The 13,176-nt window shown below is 50.3% G+C and overlaps 4 protein-coding genes across 4 annotated transcripts; 2 read left to right on the forward strand and 2 right to left on the reverse strand.

The window, feature by feature from the left end:
• Positions 1-622: 622 nt before the first annotated feature.
• Positions 623-5,859, forward strand: BCR37DRAFT_395472 (chitin synthase-domain-containing protein; the record flags this gene model as incomplete). The annotated part of the gene is made up of 4 exons (XM_040871627.1): positions 623-663; positions 707-888; positions 926-968; positions 1,008-5,859. The coding sequence occupies 4 exons, from the start codon at positions 623-625 to the stop codon at positions 5,857-5,859; spliced, it is 5,118 nt and encodes a 1,705-aa protein (XP_040722443.1).
• Positions 5,860-6,256: 397 nt separating this feature from the next.
• BCR37DRAFT_383955 (uncharacterized protein) lies at positions 6,257-6,873 on the forward strand. The gene is made up of 2 exons (XM_040870134.1): positions 6,257-6,549; positions 6,590-6,873. Exons 1-2 carry the CDS (start codon positions 6,337-6,339, stop codon positions 6,809-6,811), a joined length of 435 nt encoding a protein of 144 aa, XP_040722444.1. The 5' UTR covers positions 6,257-6,336; the 3' UTR covers positions 6,812-6,873.
• BCR37DRAFT_172537 (uncharacterized protein) lies at positions 6,630-10,941 on the reverse strand. Its single transcript, XM_040866271.1, has one exon. It carries the CDS (start codon positions 10,764-10,766, stop codon positions 6,864-6,866), a length of 3,903 nt encoding a protein of 1,300 aa, XP_040722445.1. The 5' UTR covers positions 10,767-10,941; the 3' UTR covers positions 6,630-6,863.
• Positions 10,942-11,117: 176 nt separating this feature from the next.
• Positions 11,118-13,127, reverse strand: BCR37DRAFT_389616 (acetoacetate-CoA ligase; the record flags this gene model as incomplete). The annotated part of the gene is made up of 1 exon (XM_040870756.1): positions 11,118-13,127. One exon carries the CDS (start codon positions 13,125-13,127, stop codon positions 11,118-11,120), a length of 2,010 nt encoding a protein of 669 aa, XP_040722446.1.
• Positions 13,128-13,176: the final 49 nt, after the last annotated feature.

A 13,176-nucleotide genomic window follows, 5' to 3' on the forward strand; every position in this document is an offset into this window, starting at 1 on the left:
GGGGCGTGCGACATTTGGAAAAAGTTTTACTCTGGCTCACTGTGAGTCATGCACGTGCTGGCTGAGTCAGGAGTTAGGATGGTCAGGATGAGTCGGTAGTAGTAGTCTAGTAGTCTAGTCAAGCTGCTTGCTACTGTCTGCTGCTATTGTCTGCTACTGCTGTCTGCTGTGCTGTCTGCCCCGTGTTTGTTCAGTATCCTCTAGTATACGGTAAAGCTACACATGACGGATCCTCCCAGCTACTATGTCCTGAGCATGGGAGCACACTCAATGCAGCGCCTACCCTCATAGCCAATACTCCCGTGCAGTATAGATAGCTGTATCATGCTCTACTCTGTCTATCTTGCTGCTCTCCTCATATGTGCGCCTGACCTGTTGGTAATGGCCATCAGCTACGAGTCGACCTGGCTTCCCAGCATCAGCTGACGAGACCTCTAATGCTGTCATCCTTGCTCAATAGAAGCTCATCTATCCAGTCAGCTTCTGCTGATGCTGTCCTCTGCTCCCTGACTATATGCACTGATGCAGTCTGAGACGACTTGTCTGTGCGCCGCTTGTACCTCCTCGACCAGTACACAAAGTCGCCCTTCACCAGCTCCTCTTTGCCTCGTCAGCAGCGTCCATGACCTCGCTGCACGATCTGACGCAGCTGTCAAGCATCTCGTTCGTCTTCTTGCGCCCTTCAGAACCGATACTGACTGGCTAGAGACGAGTCCATTACAGCACTCCTGAGAGAGCGCTTCAACAACGATCTATTCTGCGCCAAGCTCTCGTCTACTGCAACAGTCATTGTCAATGCCTTCCAAGATCTCAGTCAGGAACCTATTGCCAGGACGTACAATCCCGAAGAGCTTCCAGCCGTGTCGGATGCAGTGTTGCAAGCCTATGGTATATTCTCAACTGTCATTGCACACGCTAACCAGAGAACATCTGAGGCGCGATCAAGAGTCTCAATCTGTTCTCTTCATGTTTGTTTCCAGCCTATACCATCGCCACTGACACAACAGAGGCGAGTCTGGCTCAGGCAAGTCTGCCTATCGCAAGCACTCAGTTGGCGCCTTGATTGACGCCACAGCAACAGAATCAACCCTAGCAGAGCGCATCAAACATGCTCAAACGATCCTCGATGGCTTTGGTAGTGCAAAGCAAGTATCAAGTGTAGATGCCTCACGCTTCGGTCTCTCCCTCGAGCTCCAATTCAACAACAAAACACGCATGGTCGGATGCAAATGGATGGACTTTCGGCTGAAGAAGGATCTCGTCTCCCATGTACCCACTGGCGAACGCAACTTCCACGTCTTTTACGGGCTTTTGGCAGGCATGTCACATTCTGAGCTTGCACATCTCGGACTGGACAGTACCGGTTGGTATCGCTATTTGGGTCATGCATCTGCAAAACAGGTCTCTGGTATTGATGATTTCCAGTCATTCGCAGCACTCAGACAGTCGCTACATCGTGTCGGCGTCTCTCGCTTGGATATCGCTTGCATCTTTCAAACCCTTGCAGCAATTCTGCACCTCGGCCAACTGGAATTTGTCGACAGCAAGCATCAAGAGGCTGCATACGTCAAGGACACTAAACCGCTGGACCTCGCTGCTGCCTTTCTTGGAGTGACGCCTGATGTCCTCGAGAATGCATTAGTGTACAAGACCAAGACCATCCGTCGTGAGCACATCTCCGTCATGCTTCCTGCGCGTGGATGTCAAGAACACTGCGATGAGCTTGCCTCAGTGCTGTATTCTTTGCTCTTTGCCTGGCTCGTTGAAACACTGAATGACAAGCTTTGCGTGCATGAATCGCAGGTGGCCAATTTCATCGCGCTTGTCGATTTTCCTGGCTTCGCTGCAAGAGGTTCCGATAGTGTTGCTGGTTTTGATCAGCTCCTCTTCAATACTGCCAACGAGCAGATTCAGCGTCTTGTGGTGCAAACCTTCTTTCACGACAAGAAACAATTCTACGACACGCAAGAAATTGAGGTGGCCGATATCAAGTTTGATGACAATGAGGCAGTCGTCACTGCACTGACAAAGCCTAGTAATGGTCTGCTCGCCATCCTTGACGATCAGTCCAGCAAACTCAGTCGAGGCAAGACCGAGACGACTTTCGTCGAAGCACTCGGCAAACGCTTCAGCGAAGACATTATCGCCATCAACCTCCCTTCTGCCGGCAATTTCAACCGTCGGCTAGGCTTCACAGTTGCTCACTATGCTGGTCAAGTGGACTATGACGTTGCTGGCTTTCTCGATCTTAATCAAGAAGTCATCTCTGCAGATCTTGTCGCCATCTTTGCCGGTGTTGGCCAGGAAGCTGCACACACATCCTCCACATTTATCCTACGACTTTTTCAGAGTACAGTCAGTGGTGCGCCTAAAGTTGCAACGGAAGGACGTGTTGCTATGCAGCCAGCACGACGACCCACCATGAAACGTCGAGTGCGTCCCGAGCATGACTCAGGCACTGGTGCTGCTGATCAATTTCGTCAAGGGCTTCAACGTTTGACGGAATCTTTGCTGCAAACACGACGCCATTTTGTCTTTTGCGTCAAACCAAATGATCGACGCTTAGCAAATCAATTCGACAGCAAGTGTGTCGCTCATCAGCTTGCCTCCTTGCAACTCTCGCGTATTGTCGATCGTATTCGCAGTGCAGACCATTCCAATGTCCTTTCCTTTTCCATGTTTCTCAGCCGGTATGTGAAGCAGGAGGATTTGCCAGTTGCAGGCACTCATGAAAGCCAATGTCAACTTGTTCTACGAGATTGGGGATTCTTTCAGCGAGATGCCATGGTTGGTACAACACATGTTTTGCTCTCTGAAAAGACCTGGTATACACTTGAGCAGCGACGTGACCTAGGTGGCGTTTATAACATGGCAGGCGCTAGCCGCTCCAACCTCTTGCTGACTGGGTCCCGAGAGAACCTCCTCGAAGCAGCATCAGAGTATGGCCAGCAAGACATTTTTGCCAATATGCAATCAAAAGATGCTCTTGAACAACAGGCCAAGATGGCGAATGCAGGACAAGCCGTTGAAGAGATCTCTGTGTCTGGGAGTAGGAAACGCTGGCTCTTCATTGTCTACTTCCTGACTTGGTGGTTGCCTGACTTTGTCATCAAGGCTTTTGGCTCGAAGCGAAAGGACATTCGCATTGCATGGCGTGAAAAGCTTGCCATCAACATCCTCATTTGGATGGCTTGTGCCATCGCCGTCTTCTTCATTGCCTTTCTCGGTGAGATTCTATGTCCACGACAAGCTGTATACTCTTTCAGTGAGCTTGCGGCGCATGGCCCGCAGGAGAAGCAACCCCTCACTGCCATTCGAGGCGAAGTCTTCGATGTCGGTTCCTTTGCACCTCGTCACTACCCGCCGATCGTCCCTACAAAGAGCGTACTCAAGTACGCCGGCCACGATGCCTCTGCCTTGTTTCCTGTGCAAATCTCAGCCTTGTGCCAAGGAACCGAGGGTACCGTCGATCCAGCCGTGACCATCTCCAGCAATTACACCGACATCAATGCTGGCTATCATGACTTTCGATATTTTACAAACGACTACCGTAAGGACTGGTATTTCCAACAGATGATGATGCTACGTAGCAACTACCGCGTTGGGTACATTGGCTACACGACCAAAGATATCACAGTATTGGCATTGAAGCAGCAGAGTATCGCCATCATCAATGGTCAAGTTTTCAACCTGACAGACTACATTCAGGGCGGTCGTCAGATCCTTGGTGGAGGTGGTGGCAAAGTCTCGACTGACTTTATGGATCCTAGTCTAGTCTCGCTCTTCCAGCAGCAAAGTGGGAAGGACATCTCGAAAAGCTTCAGTGCACTACCAAGCCAGTCCAAGCAGTACATGGAAGTGTGCCTTCGCAACCTCTTCTTTTGTGGACGTGTTGACACTCGCAATGGACCGCGCTGTCTCACTTCGCGCTACATCCTGCTCGCCATCAGTATCATGCTTGTTAGCCTGATTGGCGTGAAATTCTTAGCTGCCTTGCAATTCAGCACAAAGCGATTGCCCGAGAAGCTCGACAAGTTTTTGATTTGCCAGATTCCAGTGTACACAGAAGACGAGGAATCCGTGCAGTCCACCATTGACAGTATTGCTCGCATGAACTACAATGATCAGCGCAAGCTCATGTTTATCATTTGTGATGGTATGGTTACCGGCAAGGATTGCGATCGCTCGACGCCACAAATTGTGCTGGACACGCTGGGTGTGCTGGATACTGATGCTGTTGAGCTGCCATTTGAATCACTTGGCGAGGGAACGGGCCGTCTCAACTATGCAAAAGTGTATTCTGGTTTGTACGAAACGACTGGCCACGTCGTTCCCTTTATTGTTGTCGTCAAAGTTGGCAAGCCGAGTGAGACGCTCAAGGCTGGTAACAGAGGAAAGCGTGACAGTCAGCTCATCATGATGCGCTTCTTAAATCGAGTGGCAAACGGCTCACCCATGACTCCACTTGAGCTCGAGCTCTACCATCAGATCCAGAATGTCATTGGCGTTTCGCCAAGTATGTACGAGTTTTGCTTGATGGTGGATGCAGATACAACTGTTGAGAAGGACGCTGCGACACGTATGATTGCAAGTTGTTTGGATGATACTCGCATCATCGGCATTTGTGGCGAAACGCATCTTGCAAATGCAAAGTCGTCCATGGTCACCATGATTCAAGTCTACGAATACTTCATCTCGCACAATCTTGCAAAGGCATTCGAATCGCTTTTCAGATCAGTGACGTGTCTTCCTGGCTGCTTCACCATGTATCGTCTGCGCGATGAAGCAAGTCGCCGACCGCTGTTTGTCTCTGACCGTATCATTGAAGAATACTCGCAGAACCGAGTGGACACCCTTCACACCAAAAACCTACTGCACCTCGGCGAGGATAGGTATCTGACTACCTTGTTGCTCAAACACCATCCAAAGTACAGCACTATATTTATTCGAGATGCAAAAGCGGCCACCGTCGCCCCTGAAAGCCTCAGCGTCTTGCTATCACAACGACGGCGCTGGATTAACTCGACAATCCACAATCTGGTTGAACTTGTCGCGCAGGGCAGTGGTCTTTGTGGCTTTGCCTGCTTTGGCATGCGCTTCATTGTATTTATGGATCTGGCATCCACGGTTGTTCAGCCAGTCACGGTTGGTTACATTGCGTATCTGTTTTACCTGACTGCCAAAGACTCTGCATTGATTCCAATCACGTCTCTCATCCTGTTTGCTGCGATTTACGGTCTGCAAGCAGTTATCTTCATCATTCGTCGCAAGTGGGACATGATTATCTGGATGATCATTTACCTACTTGCATTGCCAATCTTTTCTCTTGCACTGCCATTATATGCGTTTTGGTCCATGGATACCTTTACCTGGGGCTCGACACGTATCGTTGATGGAGAGAATGGCAAGGCCGTTCTTGTGACGAATGAAGGCGTCTTTGATGAATCCATGGTCCCTCTTTCTCCCTGGACAGAGGAATACGCCAATTGGTCACCACCCGCGGAGAAACAAGTCGATGCGGCTTCTATGACGTCTCGTGGCTCCTACAATACACGCTACGAAGCATCAGGCCTGTTGAACCGCTATTCTCTGGCAGCAGCGCATTCGCCCAGGCAAACACGGCCAGCGTATTCCAAGACTGACCTACATGGCGATGCCGTCGAGATGGATGAGCTCGCCCTACAGCGACCGACACGTGATGAGTTAACGGCTTCTATACGAGAGCTATGTGCAACTGAGGTCACTCCTACAAGGCGCCTAATAAGAGAGAAGCTGGAAATGCAATATGGGTGTGACCTGGAGTTTGAGAAGGATTGGATCAACCAGACATCTGCTTCGGTGTTTCAAGGTCTGCGATAATGATTGCAACATTTCTCGCTTACAAGGGCAGTCTTTCCTTCATAGCAATTTCTGTCTTTCCTTCCGATTCCCGTTCAATGGGTCGGCCGACCTGCGCAAGCCAGCCTACGGTCAGGTCAAAGAGTACATCCGAATTCAATGGTGGCAGTGGCAGTTTGGTCAACGTTGCTTTCCTCCTTGATTTGAGCTTATAGTGTGCTCGAAAGTGCTTCGAACAGCGTGTATAAAAGGTCACTGCCAAAGTAATACAGTGTCCCAATGGTTGCGCTGTTCAAGCTGAGCTACAAAGTCCACGTCTGAGGGTTGTGCCAGAGTCCTATTCCTTTGATAGCGGCAAGTCTAAGAACCAGCCCGGTACACAATACTGTACACATCCCGGCGAGTTGGCGAAATCTTGCCGGAATCAAAGGATTGACTGACTTGCTCGACGACAGACAAAGACCCAAGGACTGACTACGACAGCCAGCACAAGCAGCCATGCAGCGCGCTTCGATCATGCGGAGTTCTGTTCTCAAGAACCTTCAAGCAGCAACATCACGTAGCCAGATGCGCCTACAGAGCACAATGGCATCCGATCCACAAGCCAACATTGGCGACTACCCGACCAACATCCCGGCCATCAACCGGCAGACACGCAGCGAGACGGTCAAGTGGGACAACCAGCAAGACCGCAGAAACTTTAACGAGCCGGTAAGTGCACGAATGATAGATTGGCTGCTAACCTAGTCAGCTCCACGAGCTTGATGATGTACTTACTGTGTTTGGGCCTGATGTGCACACACATGTCAAACCGCGCACCGCCTTCTTCCACCTCGGCGTATGGCTCGCGTGCTTCATGGGCGTCGTCGGCTTTGGCAAAATCATGTTCTTCGAGTTGCCAGCCGAAAGGAGAACATACCCATACAACGGCCTTGAGAAGGAGCTCGCGGGAAACAAAGCACGAACAGAGTAAAGAATAACTCATGCAATACATCATTATTGACATCACATCGCCATCACCGCTTTCAACCTCGCGTACTTTGTTGTGAGCTCTTGCGCGACCCATTCAAGGCCGGTCGTACAATTCCTTGCTGTTCCGCTAACCTGCTTGCCTCCTGCTTCTCCTTGATCCGCCGCTTGACAAAGTCCTTGGCCAATGTAGCTTGACGATCCACAGGCGCAACTTGACTCATCACCGTACTGCCCATACTTCGAAGCTTGAGCACGCGAAGAATGACATCCTCTGCATTGCTCAACTCGCGCCGCTCGCGAATCTTTTCTTCGCGTTTCTTGCGAATGGTGCCCAAGTTGCGATACTCACTTGCTGCTGCACGCGTACGCTGTCGCTCCATCAAGGAAGCCTTGTTGCCTCCAGTCGAAGCAGCATATTGCGTGCGCTTGCGTTCCAACAATGCCTCTTGCTTTTGGCGGGTGTGCTGTATAGTGCGTTCGCAAGCCTCAATCAGCTCCTCAACGGGGTCAAAGTAGAAGAAGCGCAGCGACAATATCTCGTGATAGAGCGGCGTTTGTAGCTCTTCTTCAGATAAACCACCGCCATCGCCATGGAACGTTTCCTTGAGAAAGCCAAGCCACTTGTACACCACATCCAGTTCGCGCTCTGACAACGGTTTCTTTGCCTTGATGCTCGTTGAGTGCAATGGAGGCACAATCAGATCTTCAATAGTCGTCAGAGTAAAGTTCCAGAGCTTCGTCATGACGAGTAAGAATGCTGGCCGACTCAAACTCTCGTCCAAGACACGAAAGTTGTTGTCCAAATAGGCCATCAGCGGCTCAATAGGTCCTTCCATATCCGCATTCGTCAATGACTCGCGCTTGACAGAAATCGATCGAGATGCATTGAAGCCTGCTTTGTTCAGCAGACTATAGGCAGAGTCGAGCGTGTTGTCAATATTGAGGGGCCTCGAGAGTAGATTTTTGAGTGCATTGGGTGACAAGGAGGCATCAATGAAAGGAGTCATCTTGTCCACAATCGATCGAGTCATGTCGCTCTCTGCACGACTCAGAGATCTGAATGCTCTGCCAAAGTAAAAGGCAGAATCATCACAATCGCCTTCCATAGTCACTTTCAGATGAAGCACGCCCTGCGTATCAAGATTGACATGGAACTCTTTCGGTTGAAAATCCTCAAAGAAGCGTGGATCGAGCTTGAAATAGCAACGCCCGCAGATGTCATGGTCACCGGATGGATCTTGATCCCAGACTGTACAGCACACCCAGAGAGGTTCTGTAGTTGGCACATCAAACGACTCATCCCACCGCGGGCTCAATGTTGCAGGAACCACGCGCGTCTTGCCAATACGATTACCCTTTTGTCCACTCAAAACGACATACGGGTCACTGAAGCCGTTCGTGTCGCATGCTTTGAGGCCCTCGGCAGCCATGACTTTGATGGTAAAAATAGTGCGTTGACCTGGCTTCCAAGCAACCACTGGACCTTCATATTTCTCAATGGTAGCAGCCAGCGCTTCTGTGTCGATACTGCGTTCCATCTTATCAAGCTGCAGCTTGGCCCATTCAATATTGTTGAGCTTGACACAGGCTGCTGATGAGATATGGAATGGCTCGAGCACCTTGGTTGTCATGGCTTCACGCGCCTTGGCCATAAGCCTCTGCTGAAGCGTGGCTGCCTCGACCGTTGGCGTTGCAGCTTGTGTAGGTGCTTGGTTGACATCAATCCAAAATAGACGCTCCACGCTGATGCAGTATTCTCTGATTGCATCACTAAAGGATTTCGACAGTGCCGTGATGAATTTGGCGTGCCAGTACTCTTCAGGCCATTCAAGGTCCTTCAGGAACGTCAGATGCTGGTTGAACGAGCGGAAGAGCATGATGATGGAATGTGATCGAACACCCTCATCATTGGACTCAGTGTCGACCGTAAACTCGTCTTTTGCAATTGCAGCCGGTACAAGTTCAGTGATGGATTTGTGCGCACCCTGTAGCCATTGCAGTACATATGGCCTGAAGTACTGATCAAGATCGATCGGAGACTTGTCAAGGCCGACAAAGTCAATCACCTGATATGTCGCGCGATACAGCTCAAACATGTCTTCCATTGCCAATTGACGGTCTTGCGATTTGGCACAGCGGTAACACTCCTCTACCAGCCCTTTGAAGTCGCCAAGAAATAGCGGAAGTGCAACAGACTGATAGATGCCCGGAAGATCGATGATATCGAGGATGGGCTGCTGATACTTACGTTGCAACCTTGACAAGTCTTTGACGAGTGCAACAGCGAGCTTGACGACATGCAAGACCTCAATTTCTGTGCCTTTGCGAATCTTGGCCAGCTGAGAGCGATAAGCGTCGACGGCTACATTGCGAAGACCGTCCTCCATCTCGTCGAAAAGATGGGCCGTCTCGGGGGCTGCTTCTTGAAAGAGAAGATCGGTGTAAATGTGCTCTTGTAGAATGTAAAGCGCCTTGGTATCCACATTCTTGAAGAATGCCTTCTCGAGCTGCGAGTAGAGCTCGCGGATCAGGTGGTCATTGAGAGAGAGCATAGACCGTTTATAGCTCTCTCTTTCTGATCGAGTCCATGTCGTTGGTGATTCGCTGCGCATCTCAACCAAAATCTCATCCAGCAATTCTATGTCCAGTCGGCCAGCGACAAAGAGACTCTTGCAAACATCGAGATAGATGGCAGCATGACCGCCTGGGCTGATGCGCCAGCGCACTCGGCAGTCTTGGAGCACCTCCAAGGACAACTTACTCAACAAATCGAATCGCGCATCGTCATCACCAGCTTGGACGCGACTCGCGGCTTCTGCCAAATCATCCTCAAGCAGCACAGAGAGCAACTCTCGATAATGGTTGAAAGGATCAGGTGGGATGAAGAAGTAAGGATGCGGTTCTTCTTCTTGCAATGACACCTGCGACATACGCTTCGACAAGTCTTCAGAGGTGAATGAGCTAGCACGACTCCGTGAAGGTGATCCAGGCATACGACCATCCGATACTTTCGCCAATGTCGTGTTGCCACTTGTCAGCTTGAGAATTGCCTGAGTGAGTTCCTTAATCTCACTCTGCTTCCAATTGTTGAATGCCTCTTCACTGTCAAACTCCTTATTGCTCTGCATATTGATATGCTCAACTTGTGTTTTGAGGTCGCGCAACAGAGCAAGATCGGTGCACATGGACCGTTGCTGGTCGATGAGCAAATCAAGGGCATTGCTGCTTTTCCGGAAAGCAGCTCCTAGCTTGTGCACTGCCACCATCTCATTGAGAAGCCAAGGAACAGGTGTTGCTGGTGCAGAAGGCGGCTCAGAAACTAGGCTGATGTAGTCATTGTTTTGCAGCAACTTTTGCTCGTACCCATTGAGTCTCAACACGATCTCCGAGTCTTTGCGTTCGAGATGATTCGACCGAATGACTTGTGTAATCAGACGGATGAACTTGGCAACATGGATATTGACCAAATTCTTGGCTTCTTCATCCGACATGCGCTTCTGCAGCTCTTGCGTTGCTTTGCTGAAGAACATGAGGATCAAATCCTCGATGCGCCGATTGTCCCTGAGTTGCTTTTGAAAGGCTTCTGTTGTGTAGTAAGAGTAGAAGAAGCCGAATGTACCGCGTATCAGGACATCTTCATACTCTGGATCCTGCCTCATCCACACCTTTTTCAGAGCCACATCCAACAACTTGACGAGCTCCTTTGGGAATTTGAGCGTCTTTTTATCCTTCGATGCCCCTCCAAGTATATCTGCAATTGACAGAGACGTCCGACTGGCCTTTCTAGCTTCTACAGCAGCATCAGGCCGTTGTTTCGAGACTTGCCAACGCGATCGCGTGCGCTGATGATGCGCCATACAGGTTGTGCGCAACGCATACGTAAAGACCTCTTCCTGCGTGATGGGTGCCTTGCGTGACCTTCGCAGACCAGCCCCATTTCTGGATATGCCAGACATGGGCGCGTCTTGTGGATCTTTATGTTCTGGTAGAAGGGTTTGACTTGAATGCGTCGTGCGCCAAGTTACGTCAAACCGGCCAAACGACCACACAAAGAGCTTATTTAGAACAACGGCCTGCAAGGAGTCTGTAGATGTCTGAGCCTACGGTAGAAGAGATGAAGACAGAGGCGATTTTGAGCATGCAGGAAGGACTCAATGCCCTGCTCGATCGCATCCAGGAGGTGCAGCACGACAATGAAAAGATGGAGCAAGAGAAGAAGCTGTTGGAAGACTACTACATGCATTGCATCCAGAGCGTGCGCGGCAATCAATGAAATGCGAGTAACTGGCTTGATCTACATTGGCTCACTACAACTTGGCTTGGCGGACGACTTCTTCAATGCGCGCGTATTGTTTGTACTCCTCCAGGCACTCCGGATTGGCGACCGTTGCGCTGACTTTGGGCGTCTGGCCCGAGACAATTTGCTTAACGACAATCTCCACCTTCTTCCCATTGATGGTCATGGGAATATCCTTCACCATGAAGACGTATCGAGGCACATGCCTCGGACTCAGCTCCTTTGCAATCTCCTTCTTGATGCGCTGAACAAGATCCTGGGAGAAGCTGCGTGGGTCCTTCATTTGCAGGAAGAGCAAGACACTTTCGTCCACATCTGTAGGGCGTCGCTGCCCAATACACAAGGCCTCTGCAATTTCCGGGAACTTGTCGGTGATGCCATAGATTTCAGCAGACCCAAATCGAACACCACTCGGATTGAGCACACCGTCTGAGCGACTCAGCAAGATGGCACCGCCAGTCTCCTTGAATTGTACGAAATCGCCGTGTCGCCAGATTCCTGGGAAATGCGTGTAGTATGCATTTTCATACTTCTTGCCGTCTGGGTCACTCAAAAAGTAGATTGGCTGCGAGGGGAAACCACGCGTAATGACGAGCTCTCCTGGATGCTCGATAGGCAAAGGCTTGCCTTCGTCATCGAAGCTGGCTGCTGCAATACCAAGGCAAGGCGACTGTAATTCTCCAGCATAAATTGGCAGAATGGGTACTGCTGCAATAATGCAGGAGAGCAAGTCTGTGCCGCCACTGATAGAAGACAGCTGAACTCTAGCGGGCCAAGCCTTGTAGAAGTGATAGTAAAGCTCAGTGACCAGTGCAGATCCAGTCGATGTGACTTGTCGTAGTCTCTTGAATGGAGCGACATCCTTGGGGACAATGCCCAAATTACGAACCTCTGCAAGCCATCGAGGGGATGTTCCGTAGAGTGTTACACCAATTTCATCCATGAATGTAAGAACCTTGGGGATGTCGACCATGGGCGAGCCGTCAAGACACAAAATAGTGGCGCCGGTAGAAAGGGCTGTAATGAGCACCTGGTACATCATCCAATTTGTGGTTGTGAATTGGTAGTAAACGTCACCTGGGTGCAGGTCGAGTTGGAGTACGGCTTCCTTCTTCATAGAAAGCACAACACCGCCGACAGAATGCTGAATGCATTTTGGTGGACCTGTCGTACCAGATGAGTACATGCTGAATACTGGATCAGTGAATGCACACTGCTCGTACTTGAGAACTGGGGTACGCTTCGCCTCCTTAATCCATTGAGTCAAGGCGACAGTCTTTTTGTGGCCCAGGTCACAAGAGATGTCGGCGATGTTTGGAACAACCACGAATCGGGACAGCTGGTCGCCATCGATAACGGATAGGACCTCATTCGCCTTGCTAGCCAGATTGAAGATCTTGCCGTTGTAGTGCGCAGCATTGTCCATCAGAATAACCTTGGGCCGAATCTGCTTCAATCGGTCTAGAATACCCGAAGTGCCCATATCAGTTGCAGTAGATGAATACACTGCACCAATAGAAGTGGTTGCAAGAAGGATGCAAGCTGAGTGGATAGAGTTACAGAGAATACCAGCAACGCGGTCGCCCTTGACGACACCCGATGCGCGCAATGCATCTGCATAACTGTGCACAATCTCGCGCACCTGACCGAAAGTGTAGCGCTTGATTTGCTTTGCGCCTTCAAGGGCTGTGATGATGGCGAGACTTTGGTCGTCATGGCCCTCAATGATGTTTTCCGCATAATTGAGCCTGCACCCCGGAAAGAACACTGGAGGAGGATACAAGGGCGCATCCGCTAGACTCTGGCCATTCTCGAGAACAGACGTCGGAGGTGATGAATGGATGATCTTCAGAAACTTGAAGAGGTCGAACCAAAACACATCTTTCGTGATAGAGTACTTGTGCAGGTCCTCGTAAGTCCTCAGACTTAGACCGCGGTCTTTGTTGATTTGCTTGATGAAGTGTGTGATGTTGGCATTGGCTACCACCTCGGGGCCTGGTGACCAGAGTTTGTCTGACATGATTCCACTGGGATACAGGAACGGATGACTAGGCAATACAAGGATAGAG

Source organism: Protomyces lactucae-debilis (assembly GCF_002105105.1).
Source record: "Protomyces lactucae-debilis strain 12-1054 chromosome Unknown BCR37scaffold_25, whole genome shotgun sequence".
Taxonomy (NCBI): domain Eukaryota; kingdom Fungi; phylum Ascomycota; class Taphrinomycetes; order Taphrinales; family Protomycetaceae; genus Protomyces; species Protomyces lactucae-debilis.